The 20,146-nt window shown below is 34.7% G+C and overlaps 1 protein-coding gene across 2 annotated transcripts in view; it reads right to left on the bottom strand.

Annotated features, from left to right (window-relative positions):
- Nucleotides 1–20,146, bottom strand: part of LOC132911150 (uncharacterized) — a 72,015-nt gene that overhangs the window by 7,599 nt on the left and 44,270 nt on the right. Inside the window, exons 2-7 of one of the 2 annotated variants that reach the window (XM_060967549.1) lie at nt 15,430–15,944; nt 12,941–15,140; nt 11,558–11,678; nt 5,331–6,575; nt 4,028–4,220; nt 1,054–1,302 (exon numbers count right to left, since the gene is read on the bottom strand). In XM_060967549.1, coding sequence (XP_060823532.1) covers nt 1,054–1,302; nt 4,028–4,220; nt 5,331–6,575; nt 11,558–11,678; nt 12,941–15,140; nt 15,430–15,944 — 4,523 coding nt within the window. Of the gene's footprint in view, nt 1–1,053; nt 1,303–4,027; nt 4,221–5,330; nt 6,576–11,557; nt 11,679–12,940; nt 15,141–15,429; nt 15,945–20,146 lie in introns of those variants that run through there. The other variant, XM_060967550.1, reaches the window with a different exon arrangement.

The following is a 20,146-nucleotide window of genomic DNA, read 5'->3' as shown; positions in this document are numbered from 1 at the left end:
TATAATTCGATCTCAATGGCATCTTCGGTGCAACGCAAAGCGATTTCATAGTATCGCATCGTCATCTCGTTAATCCACCAAGCAACTGTACGATTCCAGATTCAATGGCATTTGTCATAGAACGAAATCGAATAACGGTGCGGTGCAAATCAAGTTTAATCCAGCATATTTATTCATTTAGTAATTTACGGACACTAACCTTACGTTATAAAAAAAGAAACGAAAGTACAATAACTGATTAAAAGTTAATGACTGTAACGCTGATCGTCTGAGTTTATAGAAAGGAACAGAATAGAGGTCGACTCGATCGGTAGAAATACATATTCATATATTTACATAGTTGCATATTCTGGTGACGGATTCGCCAAATCTAAGATTACTCGTGAAGAAATGGACGCGGAAGATCAGAGTATTGCATAAGGAACGTGAACAAGCATCGAAATTAATAAGCTGAACTAACGAAGGACTGTGAACGAGGTTATTGATGACTTTACATAAAAGAAGAATGTTAGCGTATTCATCATTATATAGAATATGGGATCGTAGTTGTGGTGACGACTGTGAATTGGACAACAAGTGCGCATGATGCAACTCGCAGGAATTTGCGCAGTGTCGCATTTATGCTCGCTACTCGGTTCCCCGAGGAATACGCATATAAAATGTAGCCTGTGTCCATCCGGTGAAAATGTACTTTTCAACGGTTAAAGAATTGTATAAATCGGTTGAACAGTTTCAGAGATACCTCGAATGCACACAAAGAAACCCTCTCTCTTTATAATATTAATGTAGATAATTATTTCAAATTATTGCATGTTTAGATGAAATGAAATTAAAGTCCTTTATCGTTTATTTAGTCTATATACTCTAACGCATTCCACATTTTCCTAACATTTTTTATATGTACAATAAGGATAATTTCATAATTATACTATAAGAGTTTTTTTTTTTTTTTTTTAGCGAAATGCGAATTTTTACAAATCTTTTTACCGCATTAAATAAAATATTACATATAAATATGAAATTTTGGAGAATTTTTTACGTATCTGAACTTACCTGAAGACTAGAAAGACTATTATCACAGTCGGTAGTATCAATATCATTCAAATTGACACCAGATCTTTCCATCTCAGCGTATGTTCCGAAGGGCAATTTTCCTAAACATTCTAATTTCATAATGTGCATTTTGCTACGCAAATGCTTCGCCAAGTGACCATGTATTCTGAATGCTATTTTGCAGTCTGTACATTTAAATGGCCTTGGATTGCTGGTGGTCGCTGCTCCGAACGTGGAAGTCATACTAACCTGTAATCAAACAAATTCGAAAATTCAATTCACGTTTAAAGTATCGAAAAATATGCATGCATATCGCATTTAAACACGAGTGAAAATTTCAACGATTTGATAAACTCTGGAATTAGGAAAACTTCATTCTATCTTGTATCCTAACCAAACTCCGATAAATTCAGTTCACTTTGATCATATACAACTTTTTTGCTTCTACAACTTTAATCACCTTTAAACATTACCGTAAAATTTCGTTTCCTTCAGTCATATTCCATTACTATGATAATACAATAATTAACTTTGTTCGATTAAAATATTGGATACATTATGGAAATGTAAAGAATGAATAACGAATCGTACTATATTACCATTCAGTCGAACGATTGAAGTCAATATAAGGTACGCTCTTGAAGTTAATATCGAATTATAAGGGAATAATTTTTAAATTTGTCTGGAAATTTAACTGAATAAAAAATATATAAATAAAACGTGTTCTTCTTATTTATATCACATGATCACGTCAATTCATTTTATAGAAAAACGAGTGCGACATACAGATGAAGTTCTATGCGCACGATATATTTCAATATAAATATCGATGCCTCAAATTTCTAGTAATAGAATAATGAAAGAGGAGAAAAGCAAGAACAATCATAATCAACACATCCTGGATTTTAATGTTAGTGGTTGTTAGAAGTTTGTATGGTTTTCCAAGCATGATAATTTTAAGAATAAACACCTGGGAACAATAATTATTTTAATTTGAAGGTATTTACTCGGAATGAGGGGAACTGTGCATTTCCTCTAGCGAAAGTTATACCGCGTCCAACGCAATTAGTCGTATATGTTTGTTTTACGACTCTCAACCTGACTTGAAATCAAACCAAATTCAGAAAACCTAAAAAGTTTATAACATAGTCGGAAATAACATGATGACGGAAGATTCGGAACAAAAAATTATTCAAGATATTTATATAAATTAATAATAAAACAAACAGTAAGAATAATAAAGATTATTAATTTATATTTTAATTTCTTTTTAGTATAGTGATTAGTTTAGTATAGTAAATATATACAATTTAGTACAGTAAATAGGAATATAATAATTTATCAGAAAATGGATTAGTATGATTTTTTGTTAGGAAAACAACAGTTTTATTTGATAAAAATTATTAATGTTGAATACTTGTAAGATGAAAAGTGAAATGACAATTGCAATTATATTTGAAGAATATTTCATAAACGTCTGAAAATAGTTGAAAATTGTTTTTATTAAAGCGTTTCGAACCACGCTAATTCATGATTATGATATGCTATGCGTCGAAGATACGTCATATAATGCGTCTTTGAATACGTTCTAAAAAAATGTTATTGTATTATAAATAGAAAGATATGCATTTGAAAAAAATCACCTTAAAATTTCCTTCATTATTGCAGAAAAACTGCGTAGGAATCTCTGTAGAAACAATTTTTGTATAGCTTTATTGATTTGCTAAATATTTAATCATTCTGATTGTAAGTTAACTCACTTATTGTGCGTCGCACGCGCATGTGCACGTATCTTCACAGAGAACAGTAAATAATTCACCCCTTAACCGCAAGATTTTATTCGTCTTTAATTTTATAAAATAAATTTATTTCGTCATGAGTAGATTTGTAAACGATTTATAAATCAGTCCAGTATAGTACATTTGTAAGTTCAATTCATTACAACACGAAAAAATATAACGAATAGAAACTTTATATTTATTTCAGGCTGCGTTGCTGTACGAGAATTGTTTGAGGAAAGTATTCAGCCATTCTGAATATGTACATCTCGAGAGCAGATTGTGTGAGTTTGATGTAACTAAACAACCATCTGAAAAGAATGTCACTATATGTATGTGAACAGCCATACTTAGCGAGGCCACTCAATATTCAATTGGTAACGAAACATCGCTGAGTGAGTTTATGTTTTGTGTGTCTGTTGCTACATTTACAATGACTAAGCGACTAAGTTTTATCTTTCAAATATCAGTTTCAACAAACAAAAGTTTGCACAAATGATAAAACACTATATCATCTACTTACGTCTGTTGATCCTTTTATGTCACAGATTTGGCACTTTGTCATTTATAATCAACAGTCGAAAATTGTAAAACTTACTCGCTTAAATGCACACTGTCAATTGAATAACTACAGAAGAATTTACATATACACTGGAAGATTTATTTCAAATAATCGTTAAGCTATATCAATTTCATTCGGTTTCGAAATATTTAAAACGACTGGATATTTTTGAAATAATTCTTGCAACCAAGTATATTATAACGTAATTATAACGTAATAAATATATGATATATGTAAATACTTGTGAGGGAGTTTCAGTCAGAAACGTAAGATTTAGGTTTCTTCCGTTTATTTTTGTTATTAAAAAATTTCTTATAAAGTAATAATTAAATAAATGACCATTTACAATTTGAATCACATCTAACTGCTTTAATGGTAATATTTGTTTGTATCTCCTAGGAAAACCATACCAGTCGTATGTTAACGACGTTCTATAAATTTACCGATAGATAATCCCCGCATAACGCATTCCTTTTAACGCGGGACGTGCCCTTAACGTTATACAGGGATCCACTGTAATTATATTAACAATTAAAAGCCGAAAATCAAGTAATGACTCGATTAACTCGAGGTCATTAGACAGATTATTATCGTAAATGAAATATGTAATATTTAAATATAAAAAGTTGATTACCTTATTGTGATGAGAAACAGATCTTTCGTGCTTTGTCAAATGACCCTTGGTTCGAAAAGAAACCGCGCAACTTTCGCATCTAAATGGTCTCTCGAAGTAATGAATGTTGATATGCAACCGTAACTGACTAGGTTTGCTGAACACCTTGTTACAAATTCCACAGACGCTTCTCCCATCTTCAGTCACACTGTAACTACATTCAGTAGACTCAGTTCTTTCAACGAAAACTGCTTTAGCATCGAATGTGGCAAAGAATTATCAACAAAACAAACATTTTATAATTGTACTACTTTCCTACAATCTTGAATTTCTATAAATTCTCACATTTTCCAAGTTGTATATAAACTGTTATATTATTCTCTTTTATATCTATTAATCGAGTGTAGACAAATGGAGCTAATTCCTTATTTGGATTATCAATATATATTCTGCGGATAATAACTTTTTTTACAATGTATCGTTATAATTGTATTAAAAATGGATGAAAAACGAGGAATATCTGATGGTTTTATTAAACCTTACATATGTATTTTATTTTTCACTTATTTATCGTACTTCCCATGTTATGTACGGAAACTTTATGCGTTTCGTTACTATTGATGTAATGCAAACATACAGTACCCAGAAATAGTGCAAGTAAAAAGAATGGCGATATTCCTTATTTTGTGCTTGATATTCTATGTTTTTAACTTATACGTCAAATGGAAATTTGGAACTCTTTGCGATCTTGCTTGACAGGCCTGTCAATCCCTTATCATGGACAAACGTAGCAGTATCAAATGCGCTTGTCTTAATAGAACGAATTAATCCCATTTTATTAATGACTACCTCGGTGTACCAAAAATTCCGAGTAAAAGACAATTCGACTAAATTTATTATCCTGTACTAACCGTATATTAAGTAAAAAGAATCATATTAATAACTTTTAATAAAACTTGAGATTTCTTTGCCTTTCAGTATCTATATTGTACAATGATAAAATCAGGTTAATTTCTTAACAATCCCTTATTCGACAAAGAAAGATGATTTGCAGCGTGAGTGTTAATTATTCCTAAATCTGACATCGTTGAGTAATCAATAATCACAACCGTTTATTTCTGACTAAATGACTTGATTTTTCATTTCATTTCAATTAGTCACTACTGGTCTTTATCACGTAAAAATACAAAACAGAAGTTAAGAAATACTTGAAAATTAAGTAATTGAAATGATCGTGGGTCATCAAATGATGTCAGTTAAAGTTAAGGAACTCGTGAAGTGTTATTACCACTCAATTAAAACCAACGTGAGAAATATCGCTCACCTGACATAATTAGGTGCAGGTCCATTCGAGGGCTGCAAGAACTCAGCTTGTGGTTTAAGGGTTGCAGCGTTAGGCGAGGGCGATCTAAAACCGGGTCCCCCGACAACCATTTTCCGCGCAACCGTATGTTTCATGCTCTCTGCTATTTCTTTTTCTCTGTGAATCGATTCGATATCGAACGACCGTCGATCTATGACGATATTGTTCTGATAAATTTTCTCTCTGATTTCCATCTTGATATCTTCAGTGGTATGCTTCGATACGTGCTTAATCCTGGAATCTATCATAGTCATTTGTATCTTGCTAGGATCGTTGTAAGTCGTTACTGGACTAGTCTCTAATTCAGCGTTTCTTGATTTCGGAGATGATTGTTCCGGGTAAATATCCCTCTCTCTCGGTTGCTTTTCCATCTTCGTATTTCCTACTCGGTATTGTTGTTTAATTTTACTATCCATAACGTGTCGTTCAGTGAGATATGCTTGCAACATATGCCCCTCGGCATCCGGTTTCCACTCTCTTCCTTGTATCGGTAGTCTTTCCATCGTTTGAACGATCGTTTGTAACAGTACCGGTTCCGAAACGGGAGTTAAAATATCTGCTGGCTTGGCTCTTTGCGGTATGGAAGAGGGCAACGGTTGTAGGGCTGGTTTCGTCGTGAGATCCATAGGCTGTGCCAAAGTATTTCGCGAGTCGGTATCGACCCCGTTCACCTCGATGTCGGAACTTTCTTTTTTCGATGATTGAATCACGGTCGTCCTCGATTCTTCCGGAGCGGTTCGACTCGAGGGGAAATAGTATCGATGGGACAATTCGTTTCGAACGAGAGTAGTTTCTTGCGTGGTGACAGTTTGGCTGCTCAAGCAGACGTTGTTGCTTATCGCGGCAGATGATACGTTCGCGGACCTGGAGGTCGTTGGGAAAGTTAGAGTATAAGGGTAAGTTGTCGGTCTTCCAGACGGTAGAAGCCCTGGAAATCTGTTTGTATTACGTTGCGACAGACTTAGCAAACTCTGTGCAGCTTCTTGCTCCTCGCTTCCGGATTCTTCGCTCTCCTCTCCATCGCTTTCTTCCTCTTCTTCCGAGGATTCTTCGGTATTTCCACCTGCAGCCAACCGGGCGATAGCTTCTTTATCGATGTTTTCATCACAGACCGTCGTAGGCACCGGAACAACGCCGAGCTCGACGCACTTCTTGTAATGAGCTTTCGACTTCATATGTTTCGTCAGGTTGCCTTTGGTTTTAAAGCTGCGCATGAAAGAAGAAGAAATATTTGTAAATATTTATAACGTATAATTCTATAATTTATAATATACGGAATGATACGCGTAACTAAAGCCACTACTACTACTAATAATACTGCAAACAAAAACTTGAGCGTGTTGATTCGTTAGGAAGTATACGACACATTATCGGATTTTTCCTATCACTTGCATTTATTGAAATTCCCATGTCACCTTCAACCTTTCTGAAATGAAATTCAAATTTTTCTTTACAACGAAAATTATGAATAACATTAAATAAAGAATAACAATATGTATTAAAGTGACTATTAAACGACTATCAAAGAAATTCTGCTAATTAACGCGCTAAAGTTTAAGTAAGTACTTGACTCGTACATGTAAATGTATCTCTCATTATAAATAAGAATTTAACTTCTATCTGAAAAATCAAAGATGACTAAAATGTCGAAAAACAAAAGTGATAGAAGAAAATCAAATAGTTCGCTATTAATCCATGTAGCATACATCCGAAAAAATTTTCGATAAACTCATTATTTTCATAGTTATCCAAGTGGTTCTAATTAAATGTCTCGCTTTAAATAATATTTGGAACTATTCTAGTATAAATATCGATTTTTTAAAAATAGTATTTCGAGCATATAAAATAACATTTCATTTCATTGAAACTACGATTTTGTCACAAAACTTCAAATTAAAATTCCCTGAAATAACAAAATTATACCGTTCCAAGTCAGCCATGTATATTCGTATACACGTATGAACCGTAGTTAATATGTATTTACGAGTGTTTTTTCAGAATATCATTTCATGAAATAGTGTCACAGAAATTATAAAAAGTGGTAAGCCGGTTCAATTTAAATTTTGCACAATTATTTCATATAGAATCATGTAGCGACTATCCTAAAATTTTTCTACAATTTTTATTTAGTATTATATATATATGCGAAAGAAATACGTATTTTAAAAAAGATAATTAAGAATTGCGAGGGCAACCTGCGATTCTTTACAGGAAATAAATATTTAAAAAAAGAAAGAGTAGATTAAATCTAATATCTCTGCGCTGTTATTAAATGTTAGGCATAAGTATGCTGTCTCAAAAGATAAAAAGTTTACTTTAAAATCATTTGCTTTCATCGGAAAGCATGTTGAAAATAGTTGTAGTTCATGATTTTAAGACCTCGGTTCGTTTGACATTGTGCAATAACAGCTTTAGAATCGTAATCCTCGTTATCGTTTCTATTATATGCTATACACACATGCAAAAATATTAGAATTAATAAAGCAGATCAAAACAGAAGGGAGAGTTACTTGTTGCAGGCCACATAATTAAATACTGCATATGTTTTATTTTAAGAAATCGCGATCCTTTCAAACATTTTTAGTTTTTTCTACTATTTTGTATTTAAACATAGAAATTAGTAAATGAAAAACATATTTCACAAAATATTTGGAATTTTTGAACATGCTTATATTGCCACGAGATACTGCCAATCAGATATTCATCAGTAGTGCGAAAATTCAATATGAATAAAATGTGTATACATTTCTAATAGATTTCCAACAAAATTTTTCAAATAATTAATTCTCTTTGGCAATAAATTGTAATTCCTATTGCAATGTAATAATTTTAGTAAAAGCCTGTATGCAGTTTATGTTATTTTTTCGAATTTCTTAACCACGTTAACATAATTATCTATTCAAGTTTTATCTCGCAAGGTTCATAACTTAATATATACAACATAACTTATATGTAGATAAATATAAAAGAGATAATGAAAAATAATGGAAAGATATAACATATTACTAATAAATATTACTATTATTCTTCCTCGTCCCATTTCTTTTCGTGTGTGTGTGTGTGTGTGTGTGTGTGTGTGTGTGTTGTTATCTTTTATGTATAATGTTTGTGCTATACGGTATCATGATGTAAATTAAGCAGGTTTCCTTTCCTCCTTCCTTCATGAATATTAACGTCTGAATATGTATACGGTTGTTACATGTATTTATTTTATCCGCATGTATAGGGTGATTCATAAAAGTATATCTATACTTTCGGGAGTGAATCTACACTAAAATAACATATATAGCTCCTACGTGCCTTAGTTTTCGAGTTAGAGATGATTGAAGAAAATATTCAAAATCCACCTCGATGACGAATCTCGCTTCGTCAACAAACAACATGAAACAGCAAAACAGGATTTTCAGAATATTGTCTTGGGAACAATTCGCAAAATGATTCTTCGCAAAATGAAGACGTATTCTGCTGTGTATAGTCCAATTTCAAGCCGTGCAGAAACGTGTACCGCGGTAGTTTCTTTAATTATCTGTACCTCGAAAACTGTGATACATAAGACAAACATACAAGATGTTCTAAACTTAAACAGATGTGTTAAACAGACGCTAGACTGCGGGGGCGTAATCTATAGGCAAAAGGACGAAAGAAATGTTATATAAAGTTTGTCAATAAACAATTTGTTGCAGAATTATAAAGAAATGGATGAAATAAATAACGCTGCACGCAGTTTATTGAAACTGAGCAACATCCTTCTGATGAAATGTTCATTGATGAGCTTATATCCGAGGACAAGGACTACATTTTGAAATGAGAAAATAAAAGTACTCGACAATCGTTTTTGTCATATTGCATATGATATTTTTCAACTATTAACGACACAGAATTGTTAACACGTGATACAGTCAATTACTGTGCGGTGTGATGCGTCGTTATCTATTGCAATTTTTGTTTATAACTCTGTAACAAAGTACTTATTGACAAACTTGCGTACAACGTTTCCTTCTTTTTTTCGCCTGTAAATTAAGTCCTTACTGTTTGTCCATTTAAATTTGGGGCAGCCTAAAGGCATAAACATACGTTTATATGATATTTTTTATTTATTTTAACGTGTAGATTCATCCCCTGAAGTATAGACACGCATTTATGAATCGTGTCTATTCTGGGATGTGCACTTGCAAGGAAGGTACGAACGTTTACGCTGTATAATTCATATTGCCTTGCGAATGCTTCGTGTACAACCTTTACTACAGTATTGTTTCTGTCTGTATAATCTTTTTCGGCGAGTAGTCTGTTGCTATCTATGTTCTATTGTTTTTGCAGTGGTAACATTTTTTGCATACGTTATGTCAATGGTCTCTTTTATTATGTATTGTATTTCCTGCGGTTTCTCGTATTTTCATCCATTGTAATGACTGTCATGACAGTATTTCTTTTGTTTTTACGAAGAATTGTCTTAAACCATTTTATGAACCACTTATATAGAAGTACAGTGGATTCAATACAGCCCGTTCCCTTCTATAACTTGGATTCATCTAACGTCACACTCATAGTCCATATACAGGGTGTCCCACATTTTAATATACAATATTTAATTGTTCTGTAAGGAAAGTTCGGTGTGCTCTGTAACTAAGAACAAGACTAAAATGTTGTGTAGCGAAAAGATCGTATATGCTTCATTAAGTTATAAGAAACTTACAACGAAAATGTAAAATGCGACGAATGTACGTTAATATTCTTTTTCTCGGTTTAACAGAAGATAAGGCAATATATGTGTATAATATTCATGGTAAGTGTTGATATATGGCACATACATGAGGGTGTATTTTGTACATGTAAGTATGTTTATTGCTTTTGTGTATGGATTTACTATACTACGGAAATAGCACGCTATTTCATTTTAGTTTCGTCCTGGCTTGTGAAATAAGAGTTGAGGGGTTCCAAAGCTGCACGTGGAGAAGTTAAACAAAACAAATCAATATCAACTTTGCACTATCAAAAAAATGTTTGAACAAAAGCTGTTGGTTTGTTTCAAAGGAAGCATTATTATTGCCAATTATTTTTCTGTAGATCGAGTAGTAGGGATTTTTCAGGGGCAACTTCATTTTTGTAAATCGAACCATGTACTTTTTGATACATTAATCGAACCATCTCGGCATTCCCTGTAAAAGGTATTGACCTATCTATGCTGAAAAATCACTAATTTAGCAGATATTTTAATTTGAATTTGTCAAATTTAACATACGAAATACAAAGACAAGGTAAACGCAAGAATATAGTTTCGTGTCTTTCCTTGGTTCCAAACATCCTGTATATTATATAGCTTCACGTGTCATATTTTTGTTAAAACTTCTTAAGGAAACATTTATGAACTTTTTACTATGTGACATTTTAGTCTTGCTTTTAGCTATACAACACATTAGCAACATCTATACACTAAACTACGGGTACCCTGTGTAATGCATACATATGTACATGTGGTTGGTATAAATAACGCATGTTATCGTGTACAGCGCATATAACGCTGTTTCCTATAACGCGGAACGTATCCTCCGCGTTAAACCGTGGCCCACCGTACTTGTCTATATTTGGATCTTATATAATATCGTGGCGTTTGCCGTTTAGGTACTGCCTTTTTACTCTTTTATCTTTCTCGTGTCTTATCACGCGCATGCGTTTCTGTGTACATGTTCTTGTACATTTTTTTTCTTTTAGTGTCAGCAGTATATTTATATCAAATCAGCCCGATTAAACAAGTTTCTGTTGTGCGTGCTATTGTAGAAGTAGTTTTATATCTATTCAGGTAGCTGTGTAACTTTACGATTCTTTCGTAGCCATATCTTTTCTCGATAGTGTTTGGCATTGACTGCTCGATGGTAATATTTCTCTTTTCTCTTTTTTTTTTTTTTTTTTTTTTTTTTTTCTATTACATTTTGAGAGAATTGTCTGTAACTTCTACGTTTTTTGAATTATACGTTTTGTATTTCTTTTCCATTTTATCTTTTATACTTTATTGTTATTATTATTATTATTATTATTACTATTATTGTTATCATTATTGTTACTACTACTATTATTATTATTATTATTATTATATAAAATAAAGAAACGTTTTAATTTTGCAATGTATTGAAATAAACAGATGTAGATATTAAAGGAAATAAAAGAAAGAAGATTCGTTAAAAACGACTTACCTAAAAGCGCAATGTTTACACGTGTACGGCCTTACGTCCGTGTGCGTTCTGATATGTTTCTTTAACATGGATGGCTTTTTACAACGAATGCCGCATTCCTCGCAAACGTATCGGCCTCGACCTTACATAATAAAGAAATAAGTTGAAACCGTTAACCAGCACATAATATGCTATTTACGAAAAATATATATGCTTAATAGACGCACACATAAATGCAAATATTAGTTGTGTTGTTATATACCTATACCTTCAATGTGACAATATACATGACAATACAAGCTGGGGCGGAAATCGTAGTACAAGCGGATAATTTCACGCAAAGAAATAAGACAAACATTTGATATAACATTTACATCAGAGACTTCGTTTTCGAGAAACTCGAGTTTGAACTACATGTGAGAATATGTCAAAAACGAAGAGCAACATTTTTCGTAAGGTGTTTCGTTCTTTTTTTTTCTTTGAGGAAAACAAATTTAAAAATCGCGCGCGTTTCAGATTAGTTCGTAATTAACTTTTACATGAGCAAATATTATATTACATTTTTAACTTATTTTTACATCTATAATAAATTCGTATTGATTGTTTATTCGTGCGAAATCTGTACTTGTTAGTTAGCCACGTTAAAGTACATTTGACGAATTCCCAAATTTGATTTTATCAGAAACGGAGTGTCACGTGACAAAATTTTATTTCATATTTTCGACTCATTTTTTCGTGTAGAATTATCCCGTGCCCAATTGTACTATGATTTCTCATTCATCCTGTGCAATGCGTGACAATATTTCGCTTTTTTTTCCTCAGTCCTATACGGAAATTTAGAAAACTATAAAAATAGTATTAAAATAAGAATCTTTTATAGTTTTACACTCGCTAGTTATTTCATCCTTTGCCCTTTCTTTTAATACTTTATTCTCTTAAACTTTGTACTCTTTTTTCTATTACTCGTTAGAGACATACTACGCATAGTGACTACAAAAAGTATTTGTACACCATTGAATTTATTAACCAGATCCGACTGTAACACATTCCACATCATTTGGTAGTACCTTCGTATGATTATAAAAGCTTGACAGTACGTAAATGGAATGTAAAACCTAATTAAAAGACATTCCATTGGAAAATAAGGTACGTACAAATACTTTTCATACCCTCTGTCTGTAGATATAAACATATCCGACTGGCTTACTAACTGACTTATTGCATATTGAAGAGAAATTCGCATATTCGTTTTTTCACACGTTTCAATTTCTCTGAATATCAAACGTAAACAAATAAGTGAAAATGTTGAAAATACAAAGAGAGACAGGTGTTGGATTGCGTATAAAGTCAGTACTGAAGCCGAAGGCAAGGCAGCGTGTGTAAAAACATGCTATATATGTTTACCTCTGCCCCTGACATATGTATAGTCCTCGTTGCTTTCAAATCCTCCGTCGAATATTTTAACCCTTTTCGCTTTTTCTTGCATATCGCTATCCAAACCGCTATCGGAACTAGTTGGGGTGGTCGGTCTTTCCGAGGAATGCGTTAAAATGTCCTCCTGTTTTTTCCAGGCGGTCGTATAATTAAGCGGCCTGTGCCTCGAATCATAATGCGCCATATCAACGTCAGATGGTACTTCTTTGCATATCTTCCAATTCGAGTACATAGATAAGCCATGTTGCTGTGTCACATACATCGGCTGTGGTCTATTCAGAGTGCAGTAAAATACTCTGGTCGAACATTTCAGGCCAAGATATGTATACGCGTGACCGTTCAAATAAAGCTGCCCGTAGGATTTCTTCGGCCGAGGGGTTTCTGGGCTTATGAGCGGAAGCGTGTTTGCCGTAGGAGTGATACCATGATGCTTCTTGGGCGTGAACGTGCCTGGCTTTAGTGGCAACGAAGTCGGCCTCAAGAACTTGAGGCGTAGTCTCGTCGAGGTCTCGTTAACGCTAGGAACTTTTGGGCTCGTTAACCCGATCTTCAAGACGTCGTTGCCAGGAGTTTTGAAGCCGAGCTTGGGGTCCTTTGCCGGGCTGGCGAGATCCAATGGCTGGCCTATCATCGACACGTGTCCATTGGACATCGGCTCTGGAATTCCAGCTATTGGCGTTTGTATCTTGGTGGCGTTGGTATTTGTACTTGGCGTTTGTATTTTTACCGGACTGGCGAGATCTAAGGGTTGAGGGACTATGTGGAGGCCAGGCAATCCTGGTATCACCTTGTATCCGGCTTCATCGGTGGCTAAACTCGTGGATATGTCTATGGCTGGCGTCAGGGTGTGTGGTCCAGGCATGCCAGGAACATAAGGTATAACTTTACCACCGTGAAGGATATTCGTGATTCCTGGTTGAGGCAAAGTCAGCGGGTTATAGGCAGTGATACTGGTCAGAGGATTTAAGTTCGGCTCTAGATAACTGTAGCACGACATGTTGGGTGCTATATTCGAGGTTGATATGTTCGGTATGATCGGCGCCAACATTTTCGGAGTGTTGGGCAAAGATATGGAGGAACTAGGCGTGCTGACCGCCGTACGCGGCGGTTTGTGTACCATCGTGCCTCCCGAGTGAAGACCCGATCTAACCACGATCGAAGCGGTCTCCGAAGTGACGCACTTGCTGCTCACGATCTGCTCGCTCGTAGGAGAGTTGGTTTGTCGCGGCTCGATTCTCATCGTCTTCGTTTCACCGGTATTGTCCAATATCCTGACTTCCCCGCCGAACATTTGCAACGAGTTTGGTCGTGGATACTTGCTTAGCTCCTCGAGAGATCGTAACGTGGTTGGTACTGGGTCCGATCTCTGTTTCTTCATGGGTGGAGCGTACGCGTCGACGAGCCTCGTATTGCCCAACAGAGGCCCGGGAGAGGGAAGGGGTTGCATGGTGCTGTAATATTCGGAAGACTTGGAATCAAAATCCGACTCTCTTTTCTCCATTTCCAACTGATAATCTCTTCGAGGACTCATGCTGCCTTTGCAATAGTACTTACGATGAACATCGAGATTATCGATACTTGAGTAAGGAATATTGCAGGAAGGGCAGAAATAGCTCTCGTATTCCGTCGTTCCCTCTTGACTCGAGTTTTGATTTTTCAGTAGGAGATCCTTGATTATCGAACTTTCCGGACCGTTCGGATAATCTTTGTTTTCTTGCACAAAGCTCTCACTGTAACATCGTTTTCTCGAAGATTCCTCCGCGGATGAGAGATTCAACGGCTGATCGGTAGACTGTTTCGTTTCCACGAGGCTTTGCTGTCTTTGAATCAGTTTGTGCAGTCGCGGATCTACCGCATCGACGATCGCTTGATTGTCCGTAATAATTTTATCAATATGTTCCTGTACTTGTTCCGGGTTTGGTTTTGGCGTGGTGGTAGCGGCTGTCGAGGAAGAACTGTTCGTGGAAGAAATGGAGGAAAGGGAAGACGTTTCGATATCGTTGTTGACACACTGGAGGGCCGTGTGAAATTTTGGCTTGTAGATTTTCCCCGTTTTAATCGTTTTTACACTAACTGAAGTCGTCGTGGGCGTCGATGACGGAGGGGGTGGCGGTGTACCGGTTCCGTTGCTCGCACTGTCGGACAAGCTTATGTCCGAGTCCTCCGATACCTGTGAAATGATCGAATGCTTTTACGTCACATATTTTCGTCACAAAGCTGCATCCACAATCTTAAATACACGCTAATGTCAAGCTCTTTCAAACTCTGTAAGAAAATATAATTAATCGTCCCGTTAGCTTTCAAATGAAACGGGACTTTACGTATTTTGATAACCTTGTATCGCGTTAAGCCTGACAATTGTAACAGCTCGCGTCATACTATAACGTATATTGTATCTATGATGATTCGAAAATCCTGTATGTGAGCAAGTGTGAAGAAGATTGAAATAGGAAACGTACCTTGCTGGCATCACCACCCTCCATCTTAAGGGCGTGAGCACGGGATCTGCAGTGCTTGTAGAGATTTGACTTGGTCTTGAACGCGAATCCGCAAGGAACGCAAGGATACGGTCTCTCGTTGGTGTGAGCTCGGATGTGCTTTTGCAGGACGCTCGGTTTCGCGCACGACAGCCTGCAATAAGGACACACGTAGCCGTTTTTCCTCGATTCGGTCGGTTCTCCGTCCGCGGGTTCCGCAGAGATCTCGATCTTGATCGGATCTTTCGGCGACTCTCTGGAGTCCTTGGCCGACTCCTTCCTTTTAGTTGTCTCTGGAGAACCGTTGCTGACCACGGCGTCCTCCTTGGGCTCCACTTGCGGCGTAACCTCGGTCGTCGCCATCTTCTTGAACTTCTTGTGCAAGTATTTCGGCTCGCCATCGTTATTGTTATTGTTGTTGTTGTTGTTGTTATTGGTGTTGTTATTGTTGTTGTTGTTTGCTAACTGTGGGTCTGTCATCGCCACAGTGTGAGTCTCTGCAGAAAGGAAAATAAAAATTCGTTAAGAAAATTGATTTGGTGTTTCGCTCGAAACATGTTATCAATTACGAATAAAATTTGTCTTCTCTCATCAAAGTATTCATTTCGAATGTTTTGCGCACATATACATACAATAATAGCCATTGAAATTAGAAATGACGGGAAAATATGAAATATTGTTAGAAACTTAACCAAACCGCGTGAGGCACGCAAACGCGGGAAAAAAGATATATCGTTTGTTTGGGTCCGATACTCCATCGTGATTCAGCTAGATTGTTCCAAGAATCGTCTTACGAGGAACATTACAATGAATCACGTGTTATGAGTAGAGTAATAGTTTATGATCGCGAAGAGCAGGAGATTCCGGGAAACAAGTAAGAAAAGATTTACTAAGATATTCTAGAAACAACAGTGAATTGTCCAATAGTGCTGTGCATACAGTTACTCAAGATGGATGAATTTTTTATTTTTTCCTTTGTCGTCCTCTATACTTGATTGAATAATATTTACACGTGGAATTTTATCTTTTATTATTTAACGAAAAGTAAAATTGTCTTGGCGAGGACAGCTTGAAAAGATTTATTTTACATAGAAATCGAGTAAATCATTTTCAAATAATCTTTTATTTCAACTGACGCTTTCAAGCAAGATTATAAATAATGTATTTCTACATAAATTTCTTACTTTGATTATCAGCTTTTTTAATAGATAACATTCGGAAAAAGCCAATGTATATTTTATTTATAACGAAAATAAAATCTAACAATTAATTAATATCTTTTCAAAGATAAGTCAAGCAATCAAGTAACACTGCTTCGGCGGTGGATTCTGCACATGAAAACAATAAAAATCTGTTTGCATTAACATATGTTCAATAGCAATTTGACCTTGTTTTCGAGGTATAGCGAGTTTCTTTTGTAACAAATTGTATCTGCGCATCTTTACGTTTCAATAATCTGACATTTACAACTAGTGCACCAATGATTTGTACGTAAGATACACAACTATCTCTTTAACTGCGCCTTTCGATACAATTGTTGCAACACAAAGCTCGTTATAACTGGAATACAACGTCAAATAGAGTATATGTTTATGAGGACTTTCCTTATTATTTCCACGTACAGAATTCAGCGTCTAAGCGGTTCCTCGTTGCTACGGGACACTCTGCATAAGCAAGAACGCGGTGAAATAATCGAATGAATATTCTTATCATGCTTCCAGTGCATGACGTTACACTCTTGTTTGTTTCGTCGTTGTATCTACGACATATTTTAATGAGTTGTAATGTAATGTTACTGAGAAATAGTAAATTATGTCCACGCTTCACGTTTCACAACTTCCTATATAATTTTCAGGCTTGGGCATCACTTAAATAAGATACTTGAAAATTCTATAACATCATTTTACTTGGCTCGCTCGTAATTAGTTTAACATAATTACATATGTATTAGTCTATTTGAACAAAAAAATGTTTTTCTTGGAATTACTTCATTGAAATGAAACAATTTTTCACATTACTTTTTATTTGTGCAACCATTTCCCGAAGTAAATGATACTTTTCTATTACGTCAATTGCTTCGGAAATATGAATATACAGAGTCACGTATTTCATGACAAATTTCAGTAGAAGCAACTGCGTGAGCAAATTCGTTACTTTTTACGTTATATATATATATATATATATATATATATATATATATATATATATACATATAATATATAATATATATAATATATAACATATAATATATAATTCTGCTTTATTGTTTATGACTCAGACATGCGAAAAATGTGAAAGGATCCAAATTAATAGTAAAATTCGCTAAAAGAACAAAATTACTTGATTTATTCGATCTGGTCATAAAATAAAATTACTTTTCGCGAAAAATTATTTTTAAAATAGACCTTGAAGGTCAGTGGAAATCCGAGTCGTTTATTACATGTTGTGACGTTTCATTTTCGTAATGTTTTAAATATTGTCGATTACCCATCGAAATGTTGTCCGAAGTGCCGTTTTAAATGGTTCGTGCAAAAGCTGCACACGAATACGTTTGACGTGTAATTATCAGGTCGCTTAATATTCAAGGCCTGAAAGGTCATTCTTGTGGAGTTATACAGCAGTTACGTTACGAAAGCGGAAGAAGCCGAGTTCAATAGTTCAGAGCGTCGTTTATGCGCGAATAAGACTTTCCTTCGATTGGATTTCCATCTATAATGAAATTCGTTGAATGACGTTTTTGTTCGCCAGTAAAAGACGATCAGAAATTATTCATAGCGAGCAGAAGCCGTTCAAATTTTTTAATCACCGTTATCCCAATTTGTTCAGCACTGTAAATATTTTCGACGTTATCGATCGTTTAATATCTATGTCTAATATCCTTACCGACTAAAGGTACAAATTCTTTGCTGCTTAATATAATTAGTGATTACGCAGAAATAGATTACGCGCGTGAGTTAATCAAGCGGTCGTTAATTACTTTGTTTGTACCAATACACTACAGCATTCTACTGCTGCACAATTTACAAATTACTGCTATACCGATTTAACTGATTTAATTTCTTCTATTTAAGATCGACGATAGTTTGCATATCCCTTCGTTCGATGAATTATTACCGCTCGACGTCCTAACTATGGCGTTTTCAAATTACGTGGCGTAACATTGAATAGTAAAATGTCATTCTCGGAATGAACGCAGTTGTTTTCCTCCGGTAATAGTCGATGTTTGATCATTTTGCAATCTGTGAAAGTATTGCTTCATCTAATGTCTTGTCAATATTTCCAACACAGTTTCCGTCTGATAAGACGATTTTTCGTGCTAAAATGCATTCGTAAACCATTTTTTACCTTACGTTACCAGGAAAATGATTAGCATACATATTTTATTCACTATCGGAAAAATGAATTGATATTGAAGCGGAAAATTCGATCAAAAATGTAAAGTGTAAATCGATAGCAACGTAGAAGAATACAAACCCGAAGTTTTTAAAATCTATATAACATATTTTTGTAATAATTTTTCTAATAAGTCGAGTAAATATCAGTTTGTTGTCCTACTTTCGTGTATTTTACTTGCATGTCAACAATTTTGTAGATCAACATTTACATTTGCAAATCATTTCTCGTATACCTCAGTTTCTAACTCCTACTCTTCTTCCCTTCTAACTATATATTCGAGATTATAGCTCGGATATGATAAAATTCACAATCGAAAAATTAAACGTATCGTATATATGTATGCGAACATCAAGAATAGAAATCAATATGCAATGAGCAAAACTCGCGTTACAAGTACTTGTGTTTTAGTGCCTCAGATTTCATAAACATGTATTTAACACTAATCACATTTTGCTTCAGAGATATAAGCAAATAAAATGTGAGAGACGTTTAACAGTTCTAGTTCTTGTACATTCGAGTTGTACAAAAGGCAAAGGTACAAAATAACAGAAATCTAAACCGAATATTCGAGTGAAACATGCGTCTAGCTACAAAAAGATTAAAAAATCATAGTTTGACACAAATACACAGTAAACTTTGTTCAAACAACGGTATAGCAACGTGGTAGAAAAAATTGTTCCGCCAACTTCTATTATCCTTTGATATTGTTTGAAATATCAATAGCTACAGCTAGAAACTACAGCGGATTCATAAATGCGTCGAGTTTTTTCATTCCATTAGAAAATCTATCGATAGATTTTGAATCTATGCTTTCATACTTTTCTGTGAAAAAGTGTGAAAGCGCTGTTGTAATCTGGCAGACCACAAAATAACTAATTTTTTTTTTTAAATTAAAAAAAGAAAGGTTACTTTTCCCTTTGAGCTAGTTTCGCTATTTATGCCCAATTTTATACAGTATTCGACTAATTCGTGTATATATTTCAACAGATATTTTACAAATTGAGTTATTAATTTAACGAAAAGTAAATTGTCCTTAAAAATTATGGATAGTATCAAATAAAGAAATCAAAGGGATTTGCATTTGCAAATCGATAATGAGAATCGGAGGAAAATTGCTAAATTGGCAAATATTGCCGCCATTGATATAATGCAATGGTATTCAAAGTTCATTATCAATATTCCATTCTATTACGACTACATTTCATTAGTACTGTCTATAGCCACTTATCGTATGCTATGAAAAATAAATGAAATTTCAGCAACCGACGCCAATTTTACAACGGTATAGTGTATATTAATTAAA

The sequence above is a fragment of the Bombus pascuorum genome, chromosome 10 (genome assembly GCF_905332965.1).
Source record: "Bombus pascuorum chromosome 10, iyBomPasc1.1, whole genome shotgun sequence".
Lineage (NCBI taxonomy): Eukaryota > Metazoa > Arthropoda > Insecta > Hymenoptera > Apidae > Bombus > Bombus pascuorum.
This window is presented reverse-complemented; position numbering and strand designations above follow the sequence as displayed.